The sequence below is a fragment of the Aquila chrysaetos genome, chromosome 17 (genome assembly GCF_900496995.4).
Source record: "Aquila chrysaetos chrysaetos chromosome 17, bAquChr1.4, whole genome shotgun sequence".
Taxonomy (NCBI): Eukaryota; Metazoa; Chordata; class Aves; order Accipitriformes; family Accipitridae; genus Aquila; species Aquila chrysaetos.
Genome location: NC_044020.1, coordinates 2,385,109 through 2,412,570, shown reverse-complemented (window position 1 = coordinate 2,412,570; position 27,462 = coordinate 2,385,109). Strand labels below are relative to the sequence as shown.

General features: G+C 58.8%; 1 protein-coding gene across 12 annotated transcripts; it reads left to right on the top strand.

Annotated features, from left to right (window-relative positions):
• Positions 1-226: 226 nt before the first annotated feature.
• Positions 227-27,462, top strand: LOC115352296 (TRIO and F-actin binding protein). Of its 12 annotated transcripts, none has more exons than XM_041129453.1 (22): positions 227-2,469; positions 4,984-5,217; positions 6,561-6,694; positions 7,095-7,206; positions 7,548-7,803; positions 8,231-8,582; positions 9,390-9,522; positions 9,888-10,871; positions 11,135-11,230; positions 16,857-16,913; positions 17,270-17,338; positions 17,789-17,878; positions 18,740-18,849; positions 19,289-19,847; positions 20,494-20,604; positions 22,601-22,748; positions 23,282-23,393; positions 23,889-24,048; positions 24,399-24,512; positions 24,829-24,915; positions 25,772-25,935; positions 26,672-27,462. In XM_041129453.1, the coding sequence occupies exons 2-21, from the start codon at positions 5,104-5,106 to the stop codon at positions 25,931-25,933; spliced, it is 3,960 nt and encodes a 1,319-aa protein (XP_040985387.1). In that variant the 5' UTR covers positions 227-2,469; positions 4,984-5,103; the 3' UTR covers positions 25,934-25,935; positions 26,672-27,462. The 12 variants fall into 12 exon arrangements, with proteins under 12 accessions (XP_040985387.1, XP_040985388.1, XP_029896079.1 ...); XM_041129454.1 differs by lacking the exon at positions 227-2,469 and adding an exon at positions 3,539-3,815 and having other exon boundaries at positions 7,602-7,803; XM_030040219.2 differs by lacking the exon at positions 227-2,469 and adding an exon at positions 3,539-3,815.

Genomic DNA, 27,462 nt, shown 5'->3' with positions numbered 1-27,462 from the left:
CCTCTAGTCTCATGTGTTTCTTCTCCAGTGCCACACCTGAATGCAGGGGTACTTTTTGTTTGGTACCTGTGCCAAGTGAAATTTGGTAACTGTGAATAAATCTTTATGAAGTCATTTTGCTAAGAAAAAAACATCTGTGACTTACTTGAAGCATAACAGCAACTGTGCAAACACCAGTACCAGCTTTAAAAAGGGAAGATGATTCCTGGTGCTTAAAGGATATTGAAATCCACTGGTGCTTGGGAAATGGAATAGCTAGGAGCTATTTCTGCGGTAACACAGAGCCAGCCAGAGCAGCAATGGCTCATTCTGTTGTCTGCTGAATATGCTGATCTTAATTGCGATAGCACAAAGGAGTATGAAATGCCCTAATGCCCTTGCTGTATGTGTGTGGCCCTCTCCGGGATGCGAGCAGCAGAGGCTGCCCTTTACCTCAGGGCTGCTGCAGTCATCAGCGGTTAATTGCCTTTCTTCTTTGGACCTCAGTATATGTTTTTTAGCATGGATGCCTTCGGTGGGGCGGGGGGGGAAGGTTTGCAGGTTTGGGGTTGAGGAATACTGCTGGCAAAACCGTGAGTGAATCCTCTGAGGAGGAGAGTGAGGCTAAGCAGTATGCTGGCTTCTGTCCTGGCATATCTGTAGGAGGTGGTAGCCATTCTGCCTCTGTCAGCTAGGTCTTCTCCCATGCCACATGTGTACTGGCAAGGAAATGACGAAGAAAAGGCCTGTGTGGCCAAAACCCACACCAGAAAATTGGCAACTCGGCAATGGGCGAGTACATAGATTCCTCATGCCAGAAATGGGAGGGGCAAGAGTAAACCAGTGCCTGAGGCTTCATGGAGGAACATCAGAGCAATGCTGATGGCCACCAGCTGCTAAAGCTAGCAGCACCAGCCTGATGTATCTCCCCATCATTTCTTGGAGCATGCACACACGGAGAAATTCTTCAGTGTGTTGAGGAGGAGGGTATGATCTCAACACTGACAGCAGCTACGCAATTTCTGCTAGAGCATCTTCCTCTGGAGGGAACTGGGTGACATGCATGCTTGTGAGAAATCGGGTCCTTTTGCACTTCCCTCTCCCTTCTGAAGAAGGTCAGTGGTGGGAAAGTGGACACTGTTATCCCATGTGCCACTGGTGCCTTGCGTGCTTGGACTCTGAGTCCCATCCTGAGCTGAGTTCTTAGGCACTAACACTGAATAACCTTGGTCACGTCGTGAAAGTGCAGCGTGTGTGGTTCCTCACCTCCAAAATAGTTCTCATATGCTGCCTTAAAGGCCGCTCCAGAAAGCTCATGGGGTTTAACGCGTGACCTTACCCATCTTTCCTGTCTCACCTCGGGGTGTTGGGTGTTTCAGAGCTGCAAAAATGCAACTCGGAGGCAAGGCCAAGTCTGTTGCTGTGCTGGATCTCATCCAAAGTGTCCAAGAGGTGCCGTGTGTGGAGCACAAAGTGTTTCTTGTTATGGTTTGGGAATTACGTGCTCTAGAGCTGTTCTGCGGTTGGGTTTGAGAGAGATGTAGGAGGGAAGGAGAAAGAAGTTCTGTTTGGAGTGGTGTACCACACCAAGGGGACTGCAGCTCAAAGCTGGAGGACAGCGTGTGACACTCGGTCTGGGTTGTACAGCAGCTTTCCCTTCTCTCCGGGACGTCGTGCCTGCGGGCAGAAGGTGACTTGCACTTCCCCACCCCAGGAGTTTGCTCTGGAGCTGGGATAGCCACTGTAAAGGAAATGTACAGTCTGTGTGTTTGTGAAAACTGTGGGTTGGGTTGCCCTTCGCAGCCTGTAGACAGCCTGGCATGGTAGTTGGATAGTGCTGGATTACCTTATTGTAATCCTGATGGGATGTTAAAAGTGACCTCAATAGCACTTCGGTGTTTGTTACTTTGCTGCCAGGTGATTTAGAAGAATCTCTCTTTTAGTTTGCTGTTTCCTTGGCCCTAATAACTTCTGAGCCTTTCTCAAGTGTCAGCCGAAATCTCCAATGGCCTCTTCCATGCTCTGAAAGCTTCCAGTTCCTGCTGGAAGTTGTGTTTTCACATGGGGGAAAAAAAAAAAAAAAAGCATATGGAAAAACTGAGAACAGAACTGTTAAATCCTATACAGCATTAACCATCAGGATTGTTCACTGCACTATTGATTTCTCCATTTGATTGATTAAAGTTTTATTTTGTAATGTAAATTACTGACTCAGCCCTAGCCTGCTGTCTTTGTTATGCACAGGGTGTGCAGTCAGGCTACCCCAGGATATATTGGATCAAGGATATGAGCTCCCACACGCAAGTTAGCTTGTTAAGTGTTTGCCAGACACATCACAGTTCATATCAGACTGGCTTAAAACTCTTGTTTGCTGCTTCCCCTTGTTTTCAAGATGGATTTGAGCATTTTTGTTGTTTGGGTGTTTTTTCCCCCCTAGCTGCTCACAAACAAGCTCCAGCTGTTCAGGAGGAGGCCGCTTCCAAATATAAGGTACCTGCAAAAATCAACATGCTAATGCAGCTGCTGCTCCGGAAAGGAAAAGCAGAGACCAGCAGTTCCCTGTGTGCTCCCCCTTGCACAGCCTGCACGCGGGCTTTTCACGCTTGGCTCTGCAGCTAGGTCACCTCGGGCACCTGCGCGTTACTCGTGCTTGCGCCCGAGGGCTCACACGGAGAGATGCAAGGCTTTGACATGGGCTGCCACGCTGGGGTTTCCATGCACGATGGCTTTCACTGGCTAGACGGCGATTCCACACACATGCGCGCACAAAAATATAATTGGGATTACGGAGGATCAAAACCAGTCCGGGAGCCAAAAAGGTCAGACAGTTGGGGAAAAATAGGAGCACGACGCAAAGGAGGCATGGTTGCAGCATGTGCATGAGCTGTGTGATAATTAGCATGCTGTATTTATTGCTCTTAAGTAGTGTATCAAGCTCAACGCTGTACCCAGTACAGTCCCACTGCTGCTTCCAGCATTGTACTCCAGAAATGAACTGGGGAAAGAAGTTACTGTGAGAGTGACAAGAACTTTTGAGGACTAATGGAGCCGAGTAACTGGGGTTGTCTAGGAAAGACAGGTTTGAAGAGTGGTTTGCAATGGGTAAACAAGAAGTGAAATTAAACTTTTTTTAATGCTCACCAGGACCGGGAAGAGAAGGAAGTTGAATTGTAGCAGGAGCAATGGAAGATGGATGTTAAGCATGTTTCACTAGGAACAGCAAGGTTCAAGCAGGCCTTGTGCTCGGCAAGTAAAGCCCGGGTTAGACAAACCTCTCTGGGGAGTGCTGTGGGTAGGGATGACCTCCCGTTGGAGCTGTGCTGGGGACACAGTGACGTTTGGCTGTCTCGGTGCTTGCAGATGAGTCCACTGCTTTGGCACCTTTTTAGGGTTCAGGTTAACCACCTCCTGGGGCGATAACCTCCGGGGCAGCGCTGAGGCAGGCGGTGGGGTGGTCCCAGGGGAGATGCAGCTGAGGAGAAGGGCAGGGAAGAGGCCGAGGTATGAGGGCGCAAGGCGGGGGGGAAGGAGCCGTAGCCCGGTGCCCCCTCCCCAGCCGCAGCCGCCCCCCGCTCCTTCACTAGCCCCGCGGCCACCAAGCCCGGCCCGGCCGGGTCGATCGCCCGCCCGCTGCCACCGACACGTGGGTGCCCGCACCCGTGGGCGCCATAACCCCACGTCTCCGCCAGCCAGTCTAGAGAGCGATATTTAAATGACTACTCGGTGGCAGCCAATGAGAGGGGAAGGGGCGGGGCCTCGCCCCCTGCGGTTCCCACGGCGAGCTTCATTGAGGGGGGAGCTCGGCGGGCGGCGAGGTGCTGGGAGCCATAGGGAAGGTGAGGTGCTGGGGGTACTGGGAGGCACTGGGAGCACTGAGCGTGGCTGGCTGGCTGGCTGCATGTGTGCGTGCGTGCGTGCGTGCCAGAGGCCTTGGGGATCACAGCATTATCCTGGTAGTAGGTCCCAAGGGCTGTGGGGAGCGATGATTTGCCCATCAGGCAGTGGGGTGCCATGGGCTCCAGCCACAGGTGGCACTCCATGGGCAGGGGTGGGCAGTGATGTTGGGGTGTTTCATGCTGCATCCCTGGCAGGTGAGTGGTTAGTGTCCTGTCCGGCATTTTCTGTGAACGAGTCAAGAAAACGCCCCAATGCAAGGAGGGAGGCTGCAAGGTCAGCAGTAGTGCAACTTGCTGTATTGCAAATGAGCACACTGACAAACAAAAATTATAGCTTGGTTTTAGCATTGAAAATTGGCCCTGGTTGTTTTGGGGAGCAGTCATAGCCTTGATCAGCTGCTCTGACTCGTGAACATGCCACTGCTCCCCTAAGCATGGACACATCAGGGATGCTGGACTCATCCCACACTGATTTCCTGTGCCTTTGTCGATGCCTCCTCCCGGCAAATTAAGCAGAGCCCTCCCAGCACAGATCACATCCTCAAATCCAAGGACTCGCTCTCAAACCCTGTGGGACAGAGGAGGTGATGGTGGGCAGGATGCTTGTGAAAAGACAGGACAGAAGAGTGGAGGCCAGCTGTTGTGCCAGAAATGCTTGTTGCCCTTCACAGTTTTGCAATCGACTGTCCTATAGGTCTCAGAAATTTTAGTGGGATCAACAAGTTTAGGAAGAGTCTCAGTGGGTTTCTAAATTTCCTAAGCTGCTTATAGCTATCCCTTTATGAGCAACATCGTCAAGAAGAAAGGTTTCCTTTTTGTGCCTTTTAAGAGAGCTTGAAGGAAGAAAACTTCCATCAAACAAAATAGCAGGACATGAGCATCACACCCTCTGTCCGGGGGGACTCCTAAATTGGGGGGTGTCAGCAGTCATTTGAGGGTGCAGTGCAGTGCTTCCTTCTAAAAGAGGTCCCTGCTGGAGCCTACCCTTTTATTAACTATAATTATATGGATCATACTGATCACCTTGCACCTGGATGCCCTTTGATTCCAGTATTGCCAGCTGAGAGCAGCAAACTTCAGTCTGGGAATAACATTCCTGCTTCCACAGGAGCCTGAGGCTGGGGGACCCTAAGCTCTGGTCTTCTGCTGCTGTTCCTTCCTCCTTTTCCTCCTGGCTGCCCCCTGCCAGCAGCCCATCAGCCAAAGATCTTCATCCCTGCTATCGACGATGTCTGGTTCAGTAGATGACGTGCCCTGCATGAACTTTGAAGCCAACATATTTGCAAAGAGCCTGTGCCAGCATTGTTTCCGAGCCGCAGGGGCTCACCAGCATGCTATCCAGGTGAGCTCCTCCATCCCACCTGGAGGCTATGAATTCTTCATTAAGGGCCCCTTTGTTCCATGTTGGGACTCCATGTGCCTTTGTAGAGATGGAAATCCCTAAGACAAAGGCTCAGCTGGACTTTCTAGATGTCTTTGGGGAAAAGCTGTATGGGGAGAGAGTCTTCCCAGGCATGGGAATCCATCATTTAACCGTGCCCAGGTCAGAGCTGGGAGCTGCCTTAGCAGGGAAGAGCTGGACACCAGGTACCAGGGGCTTGATAGATCCTGGAAGGGAAAGCAGGGGTGTTGCAGATGCAAAGCTACAAGGAGGGAAGGGGGGACTGGCAGAGCAGGGACCCACCCTGGATTAGTGTCTGCTTGATGTCTGCTGGCATTTACATCCTGCCTCGCCTAAAATGTGGTCCTGGTGGATTTCGCTGTGGCCCCTGGCTTTTGGTTTAGGGCCAGGGCTGAGTCTTGTCCCTGGGGCAGCTGCAGTGAGGTGGTCTCAGGGAGGGGGGGAAGGCAGGAGAGGGATAAATCTCACAGAATTTTGGGCTCCGGATACCTTGATCCAACATGGTCCTTCAGCACAGGGCCGGACGCAAAAGCCACTTGGCTGCCTCCGACTGGGTGACAGCCGGTTTCATGTTCACGGAGGGTTTCGTGTTGTTCGCCGTCCTCCAGGAGCGACTGGCCTGGGATGATTAAATAGTAATGAGCCTCCCTCTCTCTTTCTTGCCCTCTCCCTCTCTCCCCCTGGCCCCGGGCCCTCTAAGGTTACCTCAGCCCTTCGCCCACGATCTGCTCAGAGCCGTCGTCTCTGAGCGAATCCCGGTGCGGGCGAGACGCTGGAGGGAAGGCGGCGCGGACAGCCGGCTCCCCGGAGCCTCCCCCGCTGCTGCTCGTAAGCCCCGCAGGTAACGGGGCTGGGGAGGATGCTGAGATGCCTGCAAGCCCTGACAGAGAGAGAGGCAGGGGCTGGGGCTACAGCCTTCTCTGCAAAAATCTCCCTCCCTCTTGGCTCCATTGCTTCACCTCGGGCTATCTGGGTGGCGAGGGAGAGCGGCTGCCAGCAGCATCAACTCTGATGGGGGGGGGGGGGCAGTTTCCCTGAGCCCTCATCCACACGCGCTGTCTCTGGGATGCCTGCAGCTTTCAGCATCAAATAGGAGCGTGCTGGGCCTCTCTGGCTCCTGAAGTAGGAGAAAAATCTCAACGGTGGGCTGGGAGAGGCATCAAGAGCCCCAGAGGCCAGGCTGCTGTCAGAGGAGGTAGAAGAAGCAGGTGTTTACGAAGGGCAGCCTTCCTCCTCATCCTCAACACGCCGATCGCACTGTTGCACCCCCTTCTTCCTCGCAGGAGCATGCCGTGGAGGTCGCAGGGCGTGATGGCGGCAGCGACGCAGACCCAGGCGGGCCCTGGGATGCTCTCCGTATTTTAGCCCCGCAGTGCGAGGTATACGTGTGCGTGGGCCCAGCGGAGGGGACGGAGCGGTGAGTACCAGCCGGGAGCCGCGCTGCTCCAACGAGCACCCTTGGTGGGAAGAACGGAGGAGGGGGAGCAGGAAGACAAGCGGGGGGAAATTAAATGCCTTCTCCCTGATGCTCTGCACACCAGCGCCTGGGAAAAAGGGCTGAGCAACCTCCACGCCATGCCCTCTAACTGGATTCCTCTTGGCTGTCCCAGGAGAGGTCAGGGGGCCACCAAAAGAGTCTGTCTCCTTCTTCCTCACTGCCTCTAGAGCAAGGCTAGTGGTCCCAGGATGGGCTCTGCCAGCCTCTGCCCATCCAGTAGAGAGAAAGCCGGTGTGGCTCGGACTGCCGGCACTGCCACCCACCCCGGAGCTCTGCGGGCTGTGCTGACCACCAGCTGTCCTCTCTCCCTGACCCACAGCTGGCACGAGAGCAGGGGATATCCCCCACTCAGCCCCGGAGCTGAGGGTGAGCACAGAGAAACCGGCACCGACCCCGGCGCCTGTGCCGAAGCCAGCTCTACGCTTGCCAGGGTGAGATGGGGATCTCTTGTGGTCTGGGTTATTTTGCTCTCCCCAGCCCCCTCGGCTTTTCAATGCCAATTCTGCTGGGCACATTCAGAAGGTCCTGAGATGCGAGGGGGGATCAGCTGAGACCCTTAATCCCCACAAATGAGGCTCTCCCCCTAAAGAGCACATGAGATTTGCTCTCGGATTCCCCCATGCGGACTTCCCTGTGTTGTTTCTTGCCATGCCCATTGATGTTGGGCTGGGGTCATCTTATACTCATCCAGCTCCTTTCCTGGCTCCTTTTTACCAGCAGCTTTGGGCTGAATGGGCTCTAATTTCTCATATATGCTCTTACCTCCTTCCAGCCCACAAAAGCCACCAGTCCCCATTGCAGAGATCTGCCCTATCTTGTCTCCCAGGACGGGGAAATGACCCGGTTGTGGGACAACACTTTGGGATCAGGCAAACGGGACATGATGAGCTACACAGGCCACAAGGAGGAGATGTGGCCACGAGCCCTGCAGGCAGACAGACCCAGGTGGGCTCAGCCCGTTCCCTCTGGATCCTGGGTGAGAACCGAGCCCCAGGGCTTTAGGAAAGAAATCTGCCCGCTGAAAGCAGGTACACTTGGTTTGCTCCCGTGTGAGATCCTAGTTCTGGTTTGCTTTCCACCCGGGGCTCTCTGAAGTTCATGGCAGATCTCTATTTAGATTTAGCATCTCTTTACCCAGTTCTGGTCCCGGGAGGCATTCAACACCTCCGTGGCCACCATGCAAAGGGATGAGGCCCAGAGTCCATGAGATGGCATCTCTGTGCGTGCTGACCGTGAACCGTGGGTCTCCCGGGTGTTCTGTCTGCATGGTTTGGCGTGCCCTTGGCTCGCAGTGCTGCATCCCAACACTCCCGCCCCACCTGGAGGGAATCTGGGTTTTATCTCTGCCCTCCCGGACCGTTTCTAGCTCTCCTCCGAAGACCTGCTTTGCCGTGGACGTGGTGGCATCCCGCGTTGCTCGCGCCTCCCCCAGTAACGGCCTTCTCCCCGTCCCAGACCGCCGTCCCACCAGCCAGAAGCCCGAGGAGAGCTGGCCGAAGCACCGGAAAAACGACCCTCCCTGGGCGCCCACCCCGCCACGTGCCACCACCGGCTCCTCGCTGGCCCGCGGTGACCCGTTGGCCGGCGGCGGGCACCTCGCCGGCTCCCGGGTTCGGGAGCCCCGTGGGCACCCCGGTGGCGGGGGCACGGAGGGGCGGCACGGGCTGGAGAGGCAGGAGTACACGGTGCTGGCAGACCTGCCCAAGCCCAAGCGCCTCGGCCAGCGGGATGCTGTCGACCGCTGTGGCTCCCGCACGCTCAGCCCCGGCCGGGTGGAGGTGGAGAGGATATTTGGCTGCGAACGCAGGTGAGAAGCAACGGGTCTCCACGGTGGTCAGAGGTGGGGGATTGCCCCCCCTGTGCTGTCGGGGGGCCCCCACCTCCAAATCGCTGTGCCTCAGGGAGAGAGCAGGGCTAGGTGGCAAAGCTTAGCTTTCAGCTGTGCTTAAATTTCCCTTAAAGCAAGGATTGGGTTTAGGCTCAGCACCTCCCGGCCTGGGATGCTCCCCCATTGCGGCACGCAGGCAGCTGAGGCCGTTGGAAAGGTGGAGTGAAGCTGAGCTGCTGGAGGTGGAGGGAGCAGCCCGCCCTCCTCATCCTCACAGCCACCTCCTGGAAGCTGCAGGACGTGCTGCGAAGCAGGGCAAGCCACGGAAAGGGGGAAGGACGGAGGTGGTCGCCACTCCCAGCATCAGTGGTTCCCCAGGGATCCAGGGTCCGCAGTAGGAGCCGCTCAGGAACGGACTGGGAATGCCAAGAAGTACCCAGTGCTGGTTGGGTCTTGGCTGGAGAAGCAAGAGTGGCTCCAGCGTCGGTGGTACAGGGCAGGAGGGGGTGTAAATGGGGACCAGGGAAGTATCCTGGGCGGGTGGGTGGGAAGTGAAGGACCAGACGGAGGGAAGCTTAAGGAATAGTATGAAGAAGACACGGGTGAGGCAGCAGGACACAAAAGCTGGGGTGGTTGAAGGGATGGGGACAGGGAGAGGCTACGGCGCACACGGTGTCTGGGGCAGGCGGAGGTCTGTGGGGTCAGGCTTAGATGGAGCGGGGTCCGCGGGGGCTCTGCCTCTGAGCTGAGCCTGGCGGCGGCCAGACAAACTCTGTGTGCCCGTAGGAAATCGGAGACCCTGGAGGCCTTCCAGGCCTTGGAGGAGGGCCGCGTGGACCGGCTCGATGGCAAGACCCCGGTGCCACCCAGCAAAGGCCACCTAGTTCGGAGGCAGTCCAGCCCCAGCCTGCCCAGGGAGGTGAGGCTTGGCCGCATGGCGGGACCCCATCCCAACTCCCCAAGCTGCGTTGCTTTTTCCTGCCACGTTTTCCTCTATTTCTGCTTCTCTCTTCCAATCCCCTGCTTCCCCTTCCCTCTATTCCCAGCACTCCCCCTGCCATGGATTGGGACTCTTGGCTCTTAAATGGCAGCAGCCCTTTCACCCTTTGGGTGCAAGAGGCTTCTCTTCAGTACAGGCTGGCTCCATGCACAGGGGTGCAATTGCTGTCTGGGGGACTATTTAACCAAACTGTCTCCCACCCCCAATCCTGTCTTGTTCCCGCTCATCGGCATTTATTTTTTTTTTAAAGAGGACTCTCTGCTCTCTCTCCCCCATGTCCCTAGGGTCAGCGGCTCTCTTGGCACCTTGAGCAGCGCAGCAGAGACCCCAAGGAGCCCCTCCATTCCCCCAGCCTGGCTCGGCACCCCGAGAAGTCCAGCAGGAACCGGGGAGATCCCCAGCGCCCTGCCAGCCCCGGCTGGCTGCTGGAGAAAGGCAGCCGGAGCCCACGCTCCACAAGTCCGTCCCGCCGGTCAGAGAGGAGGGCAGGGGAGCCCACGAGCCCTCCCTGGCGCTCGGAAAAAAGCTGGAGGAGCCGAGGGGAGCCTGGCCGCCCCCCAAACTCGGAGAGGGGTCGAGCCACCTGGCAGGCTGGGGATACGGGGCAAGCCCCAGAAAGGAAGAACCGAGGGGACTCCCTGCACCCCCCGGGCCTTGGGAAGGGCTCGGATAACAGCAGGCTGAGCCGGCTAGGGCCACCGCCACGGTCCCTCAGTCCCGGGAGATGTACGGAGAGCACGTGGAAAAGCCAGAAGGAGATCTCCCCTCCCGGCCCGGTGCAGGGGGCAGAGAGGCAACGGGTGAAGCCGGCGAAGCCGCTGCACCTCGGGGGGCCCGGGAAGCCATCCGAATGCGGCTGGCAGAGCCTCCAGGAAAAGCTGCAGCCCTCCCGCCCCGGGAAGGGCACCGGCAATGACTGGAAAGGTCGAGGCAAGCCCCTGCGCCCTGCGAGCCCAACACGACCACTGGAGCAGGACTGCAGGGGTCGGGGGGATGCCCACCGAGCACAGGCGTGGGAAAAGAACTGGAAGCGCCAAGAGAAGCCCGTGTGCCATGCGGACTTGATGCGCCAGCTGGAAAGGGACTGGAAAAGCCCCACTAGATGTCTGGACGTAGGGCTACGGCCCAATGACAGCTGGAAAAGGCCTGAGAGTCCGGCACAGCGGCTGGAGGATGAGTGGAAGGGTCCCGAGCACGCTCGAGACACAAACAATCCAGAGAAGCCATTGGAAAGCGACTGGGGGAACAAGAGGCTTCTCATTTACCATGTGAGTAGGGCAGGAGCCAAGGCTGATGGGGATCCCGCCAGGCATAAAACTGGCAAGCACAGGGTGGGTGGGTCCCCGGGGATGCAATCCTGTGCACCCCGGATCCTCTGCTTCTCCAGGGGAGCTGCGCTGTCTGCTCGGCACTGGGAGGAGGGAGAATGCTTCCCCCGCCGCCCCGTGCCAGGAGGCGGATGCTGGGATCTGGGAAACCTGGGAGAGGACTAAACCCCCATGGCTTCATCTCCTGCTTTCTCCCCCTGCAGCCCCAGCTGGATGGAGGCACCTTCCCACCGCAGAGCAGCACCGGCTCCTCAGGAAGCCCGCAGCCACGTTCGAATGCCAGTGAGAAGCGCAATAAGGTAGGGGCCAGGCCCTGGGAATGGTGAGGAAGGGCAGCTGCCCTTCCCTGGAGGTCACTGTGGGCAGCACCTGGGTCTCCAGCACTTGATCTGAGCAGGCTCAGCATGGTGCTGCCTTCCCACGACCTCTTGGACATCACGATCACTAACACCCCCCCTTTCCTTTGTCCTTTGCCCATTTCTCAGGTGGGGAAACTGAGGCACGGAGACTTTTTTTTTTTAAAGACAGAGAGAGGCAAGCAGTAGATCTAGGACAAAAAAACTCAGCGTAGCTGCTTTCCTTCCCTTTATTACTGCCCGGTGCTACAATGGCACCGAGGGTTTTATGGGGATGAAGTGGGCTTTAGCAGCATGAAAGAAGATATGGTCAATTGTGTTGGCGTTCCTGGGATACCAAAAATGGCATGAGAGCGGCTCTGGAGGGCTGCAGAAAGTGTCCCGGGAGCCCGTGTAGCTGGCAGCTGCGCCCGAGTCCCTGCCTCTATCCCTTCTCCGTGTGCGTCAGTCGCCTTGGCCAGGTTGTCCCCTGCGAGTGCCTGGCTTTGTGCTTTATACAAGGACAAACCGCAGCCGGGCAGGAAGCTCCCAAAGGCCTCTGAAACTCGAAACGGGTGATAGCCCTTCCCTCGCTTCCCTGCCCCGAACGGGAGAGGAGCCCAAAGCCCTGAGCTCTCCCTGCACACCCGGGGCTGGTTCACCCCACCTATTCCAGGTTTCTTCAGCACCGAGCTCTGGGCCAGACACCTTCGCTTTGCCTTGCGATGAGAAGCATCGCCTCGGTGTAATTGCACAGGGGAGCCTGGCATTTTGTGATACGCAGCCCCTGCCCCTTTTCCTTTGGGACCCTCTCTAGCAATTCCCCTTCCCGATGCCAGCTGGCTTTCTGGGTGCACCAGAGGCCCCCCCCCCCGGACCTGCTACCACCTCTGCCAAGATTGCAAATCCCTGCTTTAGGGGTTGATTTGGGGGTTGGGGACCGGGGATAAAACCAAACAGCTTCAAGACCGAAGGTGAAGACCCCGCTGTGTTGCACACACATGGACGGGACTGCTGAAAACCCGTGCCTGTAAAAGATCCTTGCCTGAAAAAAAAAAAATCCTTGCCTGAAAAAAAAAAAAAAATCCTTGCCTGAAAAAAAAAAAAAAATCCTTGCCTGAAAAAAAAAATAATCCCTGCCTGAAAGAAAACCCTGCCTGAAAGAAAACCCTGCCTGAAAGAAAACCCTGCCTGCACAAGGGCTGGGCTGCCCGGGGGTCCCTTCCTGGGGCAGCAGCGGCTCAGCCCGTCCCTCCCCAGGCTTCATCTTTGCCCGGGCCGGCGGGGAAGGAGGGGGACGCGGCTCCGGCCCCAGCATCGCCGCCGTCCCGGGGCCGACCCCCCCCCCCCCCCCCCGCTTTTCCGCGCTGCCCGGCGGCCTCGCCCGCCCCACCGGCTCCATTGGCTGCGGGCGGCCGGGGCGGCGGCGGCTGGCTGCTATTGGCCTACCGGGGCCCTCCCAGGAAGTTTAGGGGGAGGAAAGAAAAGTTTTTTTGGGTTGATTTCCCCCCCCCGCCTTTTTTTTTTTTTTTTTTTTTTTTTTTTTTCCAAATTGCAAAAAAAAAAAAAAAAAAAGGGAGCGTGGGGCAGGCGGCGGAGCGGGCATGGTGGGGCCGCGGAAGCCGCCCGGCCGCTAAAGCCCCCCCGCCGCCCTGGCTGCCAGCGCCCGGCCCCGCCGCGACCCCGGTCCCGGTCCCGGTCCCGGTCCCGGTCCCGGTCCCGGTCCCGCCGCCGGCCGCGGAGCCCCCGCCATGACGGTGAGTCGGGACCGGCCCGCGGGGTTTGGGGTGGGTTGGGGGGGGGGGGATTTCTCCACCCGGCCGCTCTCCTTCTCTTTCGGCCGGGCCTTAGGGGTGCCCGGCGGGACCACCGCGGGGCTGGGGAAGGGGCGGCGGGGCCCCCCCGGCTGTCAGCAGCCGCCTCTGCGGGGTCCCTTCTGCTCCCGTGCACCGCTGCACCCCGGGGGGACTCTGCCTGAGGGTCGGTGCCCCCTCGTCTGCCTTCCCCATCGCCGCCGGGTACCCCTCCAGGGCTCCCCTCGGCCGCTTCGTTAGCGACGGGCACCAGCCCACCTCGGTAGACATCCCAAAGCTGAGGCCTGCCGAGCTCACCGCACCGATGACCGCAGTCGGATGCGAAATCCGCATCTCCCCCCCCCCCCCCCCCCCCCGCCCCAGCATCCTCACCCCCGGGTGTGGGGAGCTCCTGCTCCCTGTGGGAACCAGATGCGGTTTCGGGGCAGGGAGCATCCCATCCCTGGGGCAAGGCTTCCTCGGTGCGGGTGTCTGCCGGCCCCAGAGGAAGGTTGTTGAGCAGAGTTGGGGTAATGGAGGTGACAGGCCGGGCTGTGCCCGCCGGCGTTTCGCACGGGGGCGGTGGGAAAGGGTGAGCCTGTCGCCCGCTTGCTTTTGCAGCGCGTCTAGATTCGAGAGCTGCATGGGTGCCCCAGCCTAGCAGCGGTTTTGCTTCCACTAAACTGAGCCGGAGCGTTTTTGCTTTGTGTTTTGGCCTGGGGCCCGCGCCTTGCGAAGCGGGTTCCCTTTTTGGAGGAGAGAAGACATTGTGCTTTCCGGGAAGCCGAGAGCCCCCCCGCACCATCTCTCAGAGGTGAGAGGAAGGAGCGCCCCGGGACCTGCGGTCCTGAGGAGCTTTTGGGAGCGGGAAGGGCGGGAGGCACGGCGATGGAAGGAGCACACCTGACCATCCCAGCCTTCCCCCCCTCGGACACTGAGCTTTCTCAGCCTGCCTCTTCTCCACTTCTTCATTCCAGTGCCTCTGTACCACCCAGGAGCCATTCTTTCGCTCCCACCCCATCCCCTTTCCTTCTTTGGTGTTTACATTCTTCAGATACTTGCAGGCTGTTATCACCTCCCCTGTAGCCCTTCTTCAGCCAGAATGGGCAGCTCCCTCTCCTTAACCTGCTCTTGTAAGCCAGTCCTTCCAGATGTCACCTATGTCCCCGGCTCCTTGGGACCCCCTCCAGTGCCTCTACCCGGCCAACTGCGGGGCTGAACATATAACTCTGGTGGGTACGGATGCAACCAGGCAAAATTGCTGCTGCCACCTCCCTAGCCTAAGCCTCGCCATCCGCAGCCCCGAGCTGCGTTGCAGGGCCGTGCATTTTTGCCGGGGGTGCATCCTGCCGCATCCTTGCATCTCCGGCACCCGGATCTCTCCCAGCGGTTTGGCTTTCCTGGATATTTCCTCCTCCCACTGCTGAGCCGTTTCCTCTGGGTGGGGGGTTCGGTTTGAACCCCGCTCTCTTCTCTGCTGGTATCCTGAGCTCTTTATGCCGGATGAGGAAGCTGGATTTGGTTGTGGGGAGGGGGAGAAAAGTGGCTTTAAGCACTTTGTGCATCAACTGATGCCTGGTCCTACGGTACCGGCCCCTCTTTGACAAGAACAGTTCAAAGCCAATTCCAGAGCTGCGGCTCTGTGTCTGGGGGTGGCAGGGAAAATGGGGCTGGCAGGGAAAATGACCCCTGTGCAATTCACCCGCTTGGGAGAAGCCCTCCGGGGGGATTTTCTGGCCCCAGCACTGCATCAGGGGCAGCGGTTCTGGCAGGACTTTTTGCTGGTTTTCCCAGGGGCATACAGCCCGTTAACATTCATTATTTTGGCACCTAATGCTTTGGGATTGTAAATCCTCAATCGGACGAGACCCAGCTGATCCGTACGAAAGCCCCAACCAGGAGTTCTTTCGCTCCCTGTATTGTTTTTCCACCTCCGCAGAGCCTGCCCATTCTCCCTTCTGCCGAGCACACGTGCGTCCCGGGAGGGGGGAAGGCTGCGCTTTGACGTTTCGCCTCCTTTCCTTCCCTCCTGCCGCTCCCAGTTCGGAGCCGGAGCTGAAGTCACCGGATTGGAAGGGATAACGGGAAAAAGGGTGGAGCTGCTGCCACGGGGAAGGAATTAATTTTCGGGGTGCTTTTTCAGGGCGGCAGCGGGGCCGGCGGGACGTTCGGGTCCGTAGGGATGGGAATGCGTGCGTCCCCCTCGTCTCCCAGCTGCCAGCAGCGCCCGTCACCTCTGCGGGAGGTGAGGTATGGGAGTCCCCCGTGCCCTTTCGCTCCGGTTTCCCTGCCTGCCTCCCTTCCCGGGTGGCTCGGGGCCACCGTTGGATGCTTCTGGCCAGGCCTGAGGCTGTAGCAGCCGCTGACCCCCTCCCCAAACAAATAGCCGGAGCGTCGGGGTGGGCCGGCACGTCCTCGATTCTTGCCGCCCCATAACCTTGGGTGTAACCCAAGAGCGGCGGCTTGGGGAGATGAAAGCAGGGGAAGGCTCAGCCCAGCCGGGCAGCCGGGGAGCCGGGCTCGCGGGGCAGCCGCGGCCGGCCGCCGGGCTCGTTCGGGGGGGGCGCGGAGCGGCCGTCGGCTTGCCGAGCCACCCCTTCTCGGCAGCTTGGTCGCGGGTGGTAGCTGTGGCACGTGAGGGACTGCTGGTGGCTTCCTCCGGGCTGGCAGGTCTGGTGCAGAGCGCTGGCAGGTCCAGCTCTGGCACCGTCACCTCCCCGGCACCGTCCCCGCCTGGTTCGGCTGCAGAAGAAAGGGCAGATCGGCAAACTCTGGCTTCCCCGGGGAGAAGAGGCATTGGGCTGAATTATTTGGTGGTGCAACTTCTCCGGAGCCAGCAGGGTTGGGAGGAGGGAGCAGCTCGAGCCTGTTTGGCTGAAGGCAAAGCCAGGGAGAGCGGTTCCCCTGAGTCAGCTCTCTGACGCTCCACCTTGGGAAGGAGATAAACTGGTTGGGGATGCCGCACCAGTGGCGTGAGGTTCGGAGGAGGTGGGGGGGGGGGGGGAAACTTCTTTGTAGCACGGGGTGATCTGGGTGAAACTCTGCTCATCCTCCTCTTCCGTAGCTGTGGCTGAGGCTGGGCAGAGGGCAAGCTCTGCAGCAGGAGGGGGCAGAAAGAGCTGGGTAAGAGAGGAGCCCCCAGCATCTTGGAGAGTCTTAGAGAGGGTCGAGGATCAAGCATTGGTTGTGACTCTGATTTCATCTCTACCCTGGGGCACGTCGTTTAGAGGCAACGTGTTTTCGCAGTTGTTGAATTGCCTCCTGGACGTTTGTGGTGAGGGCTGTTTCTTGTAGAGAGCTACTTGTGTCTGTAATAAATGATCGGTGGTGAAGTTACCGGAGGGACGTAGCTCTGGGGCATGGATGGCGAGGGTTTGGACAAGGCCTGTGGTTCTTTGCAACTTTGCCTCTGTCTCCGAGGCAAGCCCCCTCGGTGGCGGTGGAGCACTCCCTTCTGCCCGCTCCCCTTGTCCCTGCCTCCCCCTCTCTCAATAAATACCTCCGAGGCACCTTGTGGAAACCTCCCTGCTGCATATTTTCCTTCAATTTTTTTTTTTTTAAACCTCTTTCCTTATCTCCTGCTTCCTCTTACAGGAACAACTGCCTGCTGCCGAGAGCTAAATCCAGTTCTCCTTCACCACTGGGTCCTACACCCCCACGAGTTTCCTAAAAGCGATGCCAGGCTATTCCCACTGTCTTTCTGCCGCTGGGGACTCGCCTTCCACCCCCTGGCATGAAAAGCCCTTTTGTGGCTTTCTCCAAGACAGTAACCCTCTGTTTTGTCCTTTCCTCTCCAGCCGGATCTCCTCAATTTCAAGAAGGGATGGATGTCCATTCTGGATGAGCCGGGAGAGGTAAGCCCGAGGGGAGGGTCTGCCTCTTCCCCCAGCCCCTGCTGCTATTGATCCCCTGGTGAAACAGCTGATTTCCTTCCCCCTCGCTTGCTGAGGTCGCTCCTGCTGGGAAGGACAGCGGGAAGCCTTTGGTGGAGGTGCCTCGCTTTGTGTGCGGGCACGGAGGTTCGCCCGGTGCCCGTCTCCCAGCCGAGGGGCACGAGGGGGAGCTGGAAGGGACATGGAGGAGGGGGAAGAGGATGCCGAGAGGTCACGGCGCAGAGCGTCCCTCCCTGTTCCTACGCTTCCCCCGGTAACTGCTTATCCGTTTCCCTCCTGTCTTTTCCCTTCCCTCCCCCTGCCCAATCCACCCGCAGTGGAAGAAACATTGGTTCGTGCTGACCGACTCGAGCCTGAGGTATTACCGGGACTCGAATGCGGAGGAGGTAAGCACGGCCAGGCTTTCTCCAGCCCCCTGTCCTCCTTCCCGGCCAAGGGGGGAGAGGACCGCAGCCCTGGCACGACCAGCACGCTCCTGGGAGAAGTGGCAGCGTCCCGTCCTCCTGAAAGGCGCTGGAGGTGGCGAGCTGCTCTTTGCCAAGGGGTGACGAAGAGGACGGGTGTCTGAAGGCGGGCCGGTGGGGTGGTGAAACCTGGGGGGGTTGTCAGTGGTGGGAGGTGAGGAGAAGGGCCGGTCCTGTGGCTGGGCATCTCTGACGCTCTCCATCCACGCTGCTGGCTCCCCGTGCTGTGTCGGGGAGCTGAGACTGGCTCCCACGGAGCTGTGGGGTGAAGGCAGAGGCAGCCTGCGCTTCTGTTAGGGTGCCGGCAGGTGATGGGGGGCTTTTTCAAAGCTGGGTTTGCACTGATGTCCTAGCGGGTGGCCGTGCTTGCAGGCTGATGACCTCGACGGAGAAATCGACCTCCGCTCCTGCACGGATGTGACGGAGTTTGCGGTGCAGCGCAACTATGGCTTCCAGATACACGTGAGTGTCCGGCACCGTGTGGACGCGGAGCGGCAGCACCAAGGGACGCCGGGTGGGAACGCGTGCTCCCTCCCCGTGCCGAGATGCCGGGAGGCAAGCCGTGCAAACCTTTTGCCAGGACGGTGGCCCGGCAAGGCTGGTCGGTGACGCGTGGGTGGCAGTGCTCGGGGACACGAGTGCTGCCCACCTGCAAAGGGAGGAGGAGGAGGCGGCTTTGCAGGGCTGGCCGAAGGCTGTGCTGGAGACGGCCCAGGAGCCGAGCTGAACGCCAGGAGTGTTTACTTGACCCGTAGGCCAAGGCAGCTTCTCTAGACTCATGGGGAGGGAGTGGCGAGCACTGCAGATCTCAGTGTAACCTGGCTGACTGTGCTCCGAGTAACAGCCTGTACCCTGGATCTGGCGCCGGTACAATCCTGTCCTTGGCTACTTGCTGTAGCAGCAGGAGGTGGCTGCTAAGGCGGCACAAAAAACGGTGTTTCTGTGGGTGTGCAGGGCTGGGCACTTCACGGTCTGGGTTTCCCTGTAGCCTGCTGCTGTACCCCAGTGCTGCTGCCCAGCTCCCAGCACCTGAACAGCGGCTGGATTGCAATGGCTCACGTTTGGCCAAGTGTGCCAGCAAAGTTTCTTTTGCCTTTGCTTGGAGATGGTCTCATGGAGGATGCGTAACGGGCTTCCCCGCAAAGAGCGTGTCTCCGCTCCCACCTCTCCTCCTGGCCCCAAGAGTCTTTGAGACAGCGGGTGGCCTCTCTAACACTGTCCAGCACCCATGCGAGCGGGTGCCCGGGGGTCTCGGGGAGCGAGCGGGAGCTGCCTGCACCTCTGCTGGGCACGGACAGGACCTCCGTTGCCTCCCTGTTGCAGACGAAGGATGCCGTCTTCACCTTGTCGGCGATGACCTCGGGCATCCGGCGCAACTGGATCGAAGCCCTGAAGAAGAACGTGCGGCCGGTCAGCGCTCCGGACGTCACCAAGTAAGAGCTGCCCCGTGCCGCTTCTCCTCTTCCCCCTCTTGCTGCCCCTCTCCCCTGGCAGGCAGGGGCTGGGAAGGCCCCTCTGGAAATCCGGCTGCTCCCAGATCAGCCCTGTCCTCCGCTCCTCTGAACATGGCCCGGATACACCAGCTGGTGACGGGGGATGAGAGCCTGACGGCTCCTGCTCTTGCACCCGCTTTTTGCCTTGCCACATCAGTTTAGCCGGGTTTCTCCACCAGCATGGCTGGAACCGGAGGTGAATCATTCCCGCCCTATGGAGGAACCCCTTTCCCCGAGGGCTGGGATGCTACAGACCCAGCTCCACGCTCAGGGTGGGGTTTTGTAATGCTGGGCTGAGCCTTGGGCAGTTGGCAGCGTCTCCACCGGCATCCTTTCCCACGTGGTGCCTCTCCTTCACTGGCTGCTGCTCTGGTTTCAGGCTCTCTGACTGCGATAAGGAGAACTCCTTCCGTAACTGCGTCGCCCAGAAGGGCTCACTCCGGACAGAGGAGCAGCAGCGGCCGGGCTTGGGCTCCGAGGGGAACTCGAAGGGTGGTCACTGGAAGGCGGACGGGCAGCGCCATGCCTTTGACTACGTGGAGCTGTCTCCCTTGCCGCAGGACCCTGGGAATCACGGGTCCCTGCAGAGGACGAGAGGGAGTTTGAGGATCTCCGACCGAACTCCCAAGCATGAGGAGCTGGAGCGGGATCTGGCCGTCCGTTCAGAGGAGAGGCGAAAATGGTTTGAGACCCCCGACGGCAGGGTCCCAAACAGCGATGGCCCAGCAGGAGACTCTTCCCGCAAGGTGGGGGAGCAGGACCTGCCTGCTCCCCCGCTTTCAGAGGACCAGCGGGTTCGGCTGAATGAGGAGATAGAGAAGAAGTGGTTGGAGCTGGAACGCCTTCCCTTGAAAGACTCGCGGCGGGTGCCCTTGACGGCACTGCTGAACCAGAGCAAGGGGGGCCATGGAGACACCAACGAGGCGCTGAAAAAGGAGGTAAGACCATCTCTAGTCTCTGAAAGTGGGATTCTGGTGGCCCCTTAGTGTGGTGCCTGGCAGCAGGAGGCTCTGCAGAAGAGCAAGGCAGAGGTGCAGGGAGATGTTCATTCTTTCTGGCTCCATTTGCCACCCCTCGAGTGCATGGGAGCTTTTGCAACCAGGTAACGCGAGGCTGGAGACCTGCTCTCGCACACCTGGAAAGGTTCCCCAGGCCACATTTTGGTCCAGGATAAGTTAGTTGGTGGCACTGCTTGCGTGGAGTCTGTGTTTCCCAGGAGTACATCCGCAGCCTCTCTTCTCTGGCTGTTCCCAAGCCTGCAAGTGCTTCACCTCCCAGCCTTTGAAAAGAGCCGTGCGCTTGTCTGTCGTCCCAGCTACCCATGCAGCGGTGGTTTCCTCCAGCACGGATCCACCTCTGGAAGTTGGGATGTCTCCTCCCCTCCTTGCTAGCCCTTACCAGGCTGGGGCTGGCTTTGCCGATTTGGTCCCTTGGCAGGCTGCCATTCCCGTGGGAAGCAGCCATCTCCGTTGGCCGCGCACGGTCTTCCCCATCCCTAAGCCCAGGGTTCGAATGCAGCACGTTGGCCAGGCTGCGGCACTTTTCCAACCCTGGCTGAGCATCTCTCTCCCCTCCCTGGTGCAGGTCCAGTCACTGCGGGCGCAGCTGGAGTCCTGCCGGGCCCGAAACGAGAGCCTTCGGGAGGCAGCGAAATCCCAGGGAGACGGCCACGTGCCCCGGGGGTACATCTCACAGGTGAGCAGGGCGCTGGACATGGGACCCTGGGGTCGCTCCCAGTCCCAAACTGGGAAACGATGGCACTCAGCTCCTTGCTGAGCAGGTATCGCTAATCATTGGGTTGCCATGGTGACCCTAAGTGGGCCCACTTGTAATCAATGTTAATTACATAAAGGCTGGTGCGTGTTGCCTGGCCTTAAAGGGGCCAGAGTATAAATGGGGAGGAGGAGGAGGAGGAGCGGGAGAGGTGCAGGATCTGTCCCCCGCTTTGTGCGTGGGCGCGATGCTGGCCTGGGCTGGGGGGGATGAGCTGTCCCCCAGCTCGGGAGCGGGTCAGCAGCTTTCTGCCGAGCTGCCTACGCGTTCCTCGGCGGTTTGCGGCTCGCCACGTGTGGTTCTTGCTAACAGGGGCTCCCGAATCCCTTGTTAAAAGCAGTCCGTCAGGCCCTGGGAAGCTCCCGTCCCTGCCAGAGCCGCCCAAGCCCTGAAGGTCACTTTGACAGCACAGCCCGTTCGTTTGCTGGGACGGCACGTGGGAAAGCCCGCCAAGCAGAGTTTGCTCGTGCTTCAGCCTCTCGCTTCTCTTTGTTTATTTATTTCCACCCCCCCATGGACTCATCTAAAGCAAGCGGGGTCACATCCCGTAGGGATTTCCTGGGGGGAGGCTGCCGTTCCACCACGCTGTGGGAATTTCAGGATGTGCCCTACGTGTTGAAAGATACTGGGGGGGGACGGAAATTGGGGCTGGAGAAGCCTGTTGCAGCCATTTGGCTGTACCTAGCCCAGATAAAGAAACCCACGTGTTCCGTGGTGCCCAGACTAGCCACTTACCAGTCGCTCTGTCATCTTGATCTAATATTTACAGCTCACAGGCCTCTTTATGGTCAAAAAAAGCAAAAGAAGTGGGGAGGAATGGCACCTTATCTTCCTAATAACTTCGCTCAAAAGGCCAGCATTTCACATCTGAGGCCAAACTTGACCTTTCCCCAAAGGGCTCGTTCTCTCTCAGCCTGCTGAGGTTCGCTGCCAGTCTGTGGACAGATCGCCAAATTGATCCCTCGCCTTTTCCTCTCCTCTGGTTGAACTGTGAAGCTTCCCAGCTTCCCTCGTCCCAGTAGGGAGGGTAGCCAGCAAGGACTTGCATTCCCACAATGTGTTCCAGTGCCCTTTATATCAGCCTTCGCCTTAGTACTGGGGGAAGGAACAGGGTGGCGAGGGGCTGTTGGGGGATGCGATGGTTTCCTGGCTCTCTACTGATGTCTTAGAGGCCCTGGCTTTTTAAAATAATACTCTGGCATGGTTTGGTGGTGAACAAACCCTTCGTGAGAGGCTTGAGGCAGTGCTGCCAGCATCTGGAGGGAGAGCAGAGGCGTAGCTCCAAGGTGGGAACCGCTTTGCTTTGCTGTAACACCAGTTAACCACAGCGCTTAGCGGTGAAAGACCCATCCCCTTGGTCTCAGAGCCATCAGAAAGGAGGGTGAGCTGTGTGAGGAGGATCCCTAACCATTAGGCTTTGGGGAGGGCTCTTTGGCAGCCTCTGTCAGGCTGCAGGGCAGTGCAGGGTGTCACTTTTCAGGAGAAGAGGCTCAGCTTTCATTGATTCTGGGGGATGCTGCTTCATTTAAAAGGCAGATGACATGCGGTTCTCTGGCAGTGCAGCCTGGTGGAGGGTCTGGACTGGGGTGTCGGGTGCATTATTCCCAGCTCTTGGCTCAAGAGGAACGTTCCTGTCTTGCTGCTTCAGTTTTAAGAACAGCAAGAGGAACGTTTCTTCCTCTGCAAAGCACGAGGGGATTGCAAGATGCGTGGCCCTGTCAGATGGTTGTGTTCAGTGATAACCTCGCTTTGAGAAGGAAAAGACCCTCCTGGGAAGTGGTCTCACTTCTCTCAAAATGGCCCTGGACTCGGGTGAGGTTTGCAAAGGCAAACATTAGCCCAGCCAGGTGCCTGTCCTGGCCCGAGCCCTTCCTCCTGCCCTCCTGGTCCCTCACCGCTCCTTTCCCTGGCACGGCAGGAGGCCTGCGAGCGCAGCCTGGCTGAGATGGAGTCGTCCCACCAGCAAGTGATGGAGGAGCTCCAGAGGCACCACCAGCGGGAGCTGGAGCGGCTGCGGCAGGAGAAGGAGCGGCTCCTCGCAGAGGAGGCGGCGGCGACAGCAGCAGGTAGGAGCGAACGCCAAGCCGTGTCCCCGCTCAGCTGGGTCCCTCCCGCCTCTCCCAAATGTTTCTTGCCAGAAACCAGTCATCCCAGTCATCTGGAGCCACGCTGCTGACCCTGCTGGTGTGAGGCTGATGTTCCTTGGAGTGTGAGCTTTGTGCTCCTCGGACCTGTGCTGCGGGGGTCTGTTTGGGTTCGGGGGGGACAGGGGGTAAAGGTGCTGTGGGAAATGGGGTCTTGCCCCTGTGGATGGGCGGGAGGGGGCCAGCACCTTCTTGTAGGCAGGCAGGGCTGGCAGAGGTGGCGGGGAGCTCCCACACTGCACTGTGTTAGTCTCCTCAGCAGCATTTGGTGCATTGGGATGATCCTGGGGCATGGAGAAGGTGGGGGATGCCCTAAGGGAAGGAGGGGGAATCTGCAAAGACAGGTCTGGGAGCCTGCAGCGGCAAGAGCTCAGCCGGTTCCCTGGCGTGGTTTCCCCAGATGTGCCGGAGCTGGCACAGCCTGATCCCCCATCTCCCGTTGTCGCCCTCTGCAGCCATCGAGGCGCTGAAGAAAGCCCACCGGGAGGAGATGAACAAGGAGCTGGGCAGGACGCGAAGCTTCCAGCAATGCAGCTCGGTCTCAGATGCCCTCCAGAAGCAGCACCAGTACGAAACCACCTCTCCCGCTTCCCTTGCCCGATGCTGCCGCCCTGTGCCGGTGTCACCGCACCCCATCTGTGGCCGTAGCCCCCAGCTCTCCCTCCTGCCGCCTCCCCAGCTCCTTCCCCGGGGACGGTGGGAGACCAGCGGAGACTGCCAGGGCTGCTGGAGCTGTAGGGCAGGGAGGTTTATCCCCTGCTTGGCTATTTTCCCTATAGCACCTCTGTGTTCCCTACAGCACTTCTGTTTTCCCTGTAGCTTCTTCCCTCTATTTTCTTTACGGAAAGCTCCTCCGTTTCTCCTGCGTGGCCTGAAGCTCCTAGAAGCACCATGCTCGTGTGCAGGAGGGTGGGAACTGAAGCCTTGGTCCACGTGGAGCATTTTTTTGTGCCAATGACCGATGTGGGCAGAGGCTGCCCATGGCAGGGGGGAAGGCGATGCTGATGGCCAGGGGCCAGCGAGGGTTGTGGGGCAGCGATGAGCCGGCGGCCTCTTTGGCAGGTTGGACGTGGATTCCCTGAAGCGGGAGCTGCAAGTGCTTTCTGAGCAGTATTCCCAAAAGTGCCTGGAAATCGGGGAGCTCACCCAGAAAGCAGAGGAGCGGGAGCAGACACTGCAGCGCTGTCAGCAGGAGGGGAAGGAGCTCCTCCGGAAAAACCAGGCAAGAGAAGGGATTTCCCCACCAGCAGAGACCGCAGAGTGCGTTCCTCGCTTGCACAGCACAGCCTCTCTGTTTAAAACTCCCCTATCTGTTCGTATTTGTTCCCTTCTGAGATTTTATCATCAGAAAGAAAAAAAATTAAGAGTTAGAGGCTGTAGATGGGCTCATCTTAACTACGGGGTTAAATACGGCAAGTGTATTCTGCTACTTGTAGGTGCTGCCGTCGCCTATGGGCAGGGGCTTACAGGGAGGTCTCTAAGCTAAAGCAGGGCTGGCATAAGATGGAGGGGCCAGGACAGCAGAGAGGCCTGTGCCATGGCTACTCTGATGTCTTTTGGTTTTGCCTGCAGGAGCTGCAGACCCGCCTCTCGGATGAGATCGGGAAGCTGCGAAGCTTTATTTCGTCACGAAGCTCTGGGGACCGCTCTCCGCACAACAACGAGCGGAGCTCCTGCGAGCTGGAGGTATGAGGGTCCTCTCCGGCTGTCCCGCTGCCTCCGTCCCTACCCCGTGCCGGGGGTCTCCTCCTCGCAGTGGTTTTGGCTTGGAGCGTGCGGGAGGGGGTTGCCGCATGGAGCAGCGGGGGGCCGGTGCGGGAAGCGGGTACGCAAGCTTCCCCTCCGCCGCTTTCCCGGACCGCTTGTGCTCTTTCCTGCTCCAGCCCTCCTGGCCCTTCCTTCCTTTTCCACCACCGCGCTTGCGCCGGGGCCGGCTGGCCTTTCCGAAATGGTGGTGGCTCTTTGAGTCACCTCTGGTTCCTCTCCCACCTCCCCGGCGTAGGTGCTGCTGCGGGTGAAGGAGAACGAGCTCCAGTACCTAAAGAAAGAGGTGCAGTGCCTCCGGGAGGAGCTGCAGATGATGCAAAAGGTTGGTGTTTTCTGGGAGCCATTGGGAAAGAGGCAGGAGGAGGAGGAGAAGGGAGGGAGGGGAGCACCAGCGCTGCGTGTCAGCAGGGTTCAGCTGGGTTTGATGGGATGCTCAGGCCAAACCCTCTTGTCACCTGTGCTCCTTGTCCCTGCTCGCTCCGGAGCGCATAGCAGCCGTGTGCTCCAAACAGCGTGGGCTGGTGTAGATTTACCTTGTACCAGGGAAATGTCACGGAGACTTTGCTGCTAGTTTCCCCAGGTGTATGTACCTGTAAGTGTGGACAAGCCAGGAGCCCTTCTTTCCCGGGTGGGAAGCCCGGGTGACTCCTGCCCAGAAAACTCCGCTTCCCCAGCCACTTTTCTCTTCCCCTAGTTGTCCTCTCACTGGGTGGATGTTTCCCTGGGCACCGTTGCTGGGTGTGCTGCTCCCTCCGCTGGCAGCAGCTCCTTCAGAGGGATTTTCAAAGACCCCTGCCAAAGGGGTACCTGAAAGAGGCTTTGAGATTCGGTGATGCTCCAGGAGTTTACAACTTTCTCACTTAAGCTTTTTGCCGAATAAGTGGCTGGGACCAGCCCTTTCAGCAGTCTGCGTCTCTGGTGGGGTTTATTTTTCCAATACGGCTGGCCCAAACACGCATGAGCCACGGTAGAGCTCACATCGCCTCAATTCTGATGCCGCAGATCCCCGCTGCTGCGGGACCGGTGACTCTGCCTTCCTCCCCAGGCCAGGGTTTGGGAAGCGCTACCTCCACGCTCTTCTTCTGAACGGTTTCTGCGTGGTCCGGATTGGGATGGGCTTCAAACCCAGGGCTGGCTCCCCCCTCCTCACCTGCTGGTCCTTCTCCCTCCCCTGGCAGGATAAGAGATTTGCCTCAGGGAAATACCAAGATGTCTATGCAGAGCTGAATCACATTAAGGTGCGCTCGGAACGAGAGATCGAGCAGCTGAAGGAGCACCTGCGGCTGGCCATGGCGGCTCTGCAGGAGAAGGAGTCACTGTGCAACAGCATCGGCGAGTAACGGTGAGCGTCGGGGATGCCGCGATGTCCCCTGCGGGTGCAGGTGGCTGAGACCAGCTGCCCCGCTTTGACAGGGGGATGGAAGCCGCCGGTTCCTCCCGCTCCACTCTGCTGAAACTTTAGGCTTAAACTCTTCCTTCTCTGCTTCTTGCATCCTCTCACCCTGCACCCCTGGCCCTCCTGTCATCCCTGACATTCTCCCAAGGTCCCCAGCCCCCTTCTCGCTGCGCTGCTCTTGATGCTCCTGCAGCCAGCACCAACCGCTCCTCAACCGGGCTGGAGGTAGGAGCCGGCGATGCGCTGGCCTTTGCCCTGTGGCTTGGGTGACAGTGCGGGGGCAGCTATGCGCTACTTACGTAGGTGATGTTTCTGCTGCGTTCGCCTTTGAAGCGGTTTCCCTATCGCAGCGTGGAAGTTTTAGGTCTGCATCAAAGCAGCCCCGACTAGACCCAGCCTTCCTCCCACGCTCGCCTGCAGGCATCCCCGCTGCGGCTGGGGAGGGAAGCAGGGTGACGGGAACGAGGGCATCCCGTTGTCCAGAGCGCTTCTGCTCCTTGCTTGGATGCCGTGGCCGTCGGGATTGGGGTCACCCTGCTCCGCCAGCGCTTGCTGGTGAGCGCCGAGATGAGTTGGTCTGTAGCAGCGCGCAAGGCGGCCATCTCCCGGGGGAGCAGAAGGGACGGCATTTCTGCGCTCGGTGGAGCCTTTCTAAACCATTTCTGGTTTTGTCTCTCTCTAGGTCTGCTCTTCGTTTGTTTATCTGTTCTCGGTTTGTATTTGCTCCATTCCTCACTTGCGGGGAGGGGGAGGTTGAATCCCATCTGTTATTGCCTTGGCGAGGAATTCCACACCCCCTCAACCTCCTCGATCCCCTCCCAAAGCTTTTTTGATGAACCCCTTTTGCCTGCGTACCTGAGCACGTTGTTTGGACTGGCTCCTTACATGCACCTTCTCCAGGATTTTATATGTGAAAATTATATTTTGTAGAGGAATTTTTTCCCCCTGGGAAGAAGGGGAAGAGGAGGGGGAGAACTTTTACTACATCACCAGCATTTTCTAACCTGAAAAAGAGAATCTGGTTTTCCCCCCCTCCCCAGCCCCGTTGCTCCCAGCCACACAGCCACCTTCGGCACATATTCCCTCTCTTCCAAATGTCTCCGTGGCCCCGCTGGGATGCACGGCAAGGACCACGCTCCCCCTCCCGTGCCACCCCCGGGGACCTGCAGAGAAGACATGCAAGCCATAGGAGGGAGCCGCCGGGGCAGTCTGCCCTGGACGTGCTTGCCTGGGACTTTTGAAAGAGGAGACCTTGGCAAGAGTCCGCATGATCGAGCTCTCTCCGTGACTGTCCTTTGGCTCCTTCAAGAACCCAAATTGGCAGGAGCCCAGAGCCACGGGGCTTCTCCTTTCTGGGGAAGAGGAGCTGTGAGGCTGCTATTGCACCCGCCAGAGCCAACTTCCCCCAAGGTGGCAGCTGCTGCTGCTCTGCTGTGCCCTTCAACTTTTAACTTAATAAAATCTTCCCCTTTC

Bases quoted from the DNA above. Each gene is read 5' to 3' on its own strand.
- LOC115352296 (XM_041129453.1), top strand. From the start codon at position 5,104: ATGTCTGGTTCAGTAGATGACGTGCCCTGCATGAACTTTGAAGCCAAC. The intron at 5,218-6,560 runs GTGAGCTCCTCC...TCTTCCTCGCAG, and splicing joins CTCACCAGCATGCTATCCAG to GAGCATGCCGTGGAGGTCGC. The intron at 7,207-7,547 runs GTGAGATGGGGA...ACCTCCTTCCAG, and splicing joins CCAGCTCTACGCTTGCCAGG to CCCACAAAAGCCACCAGTCC.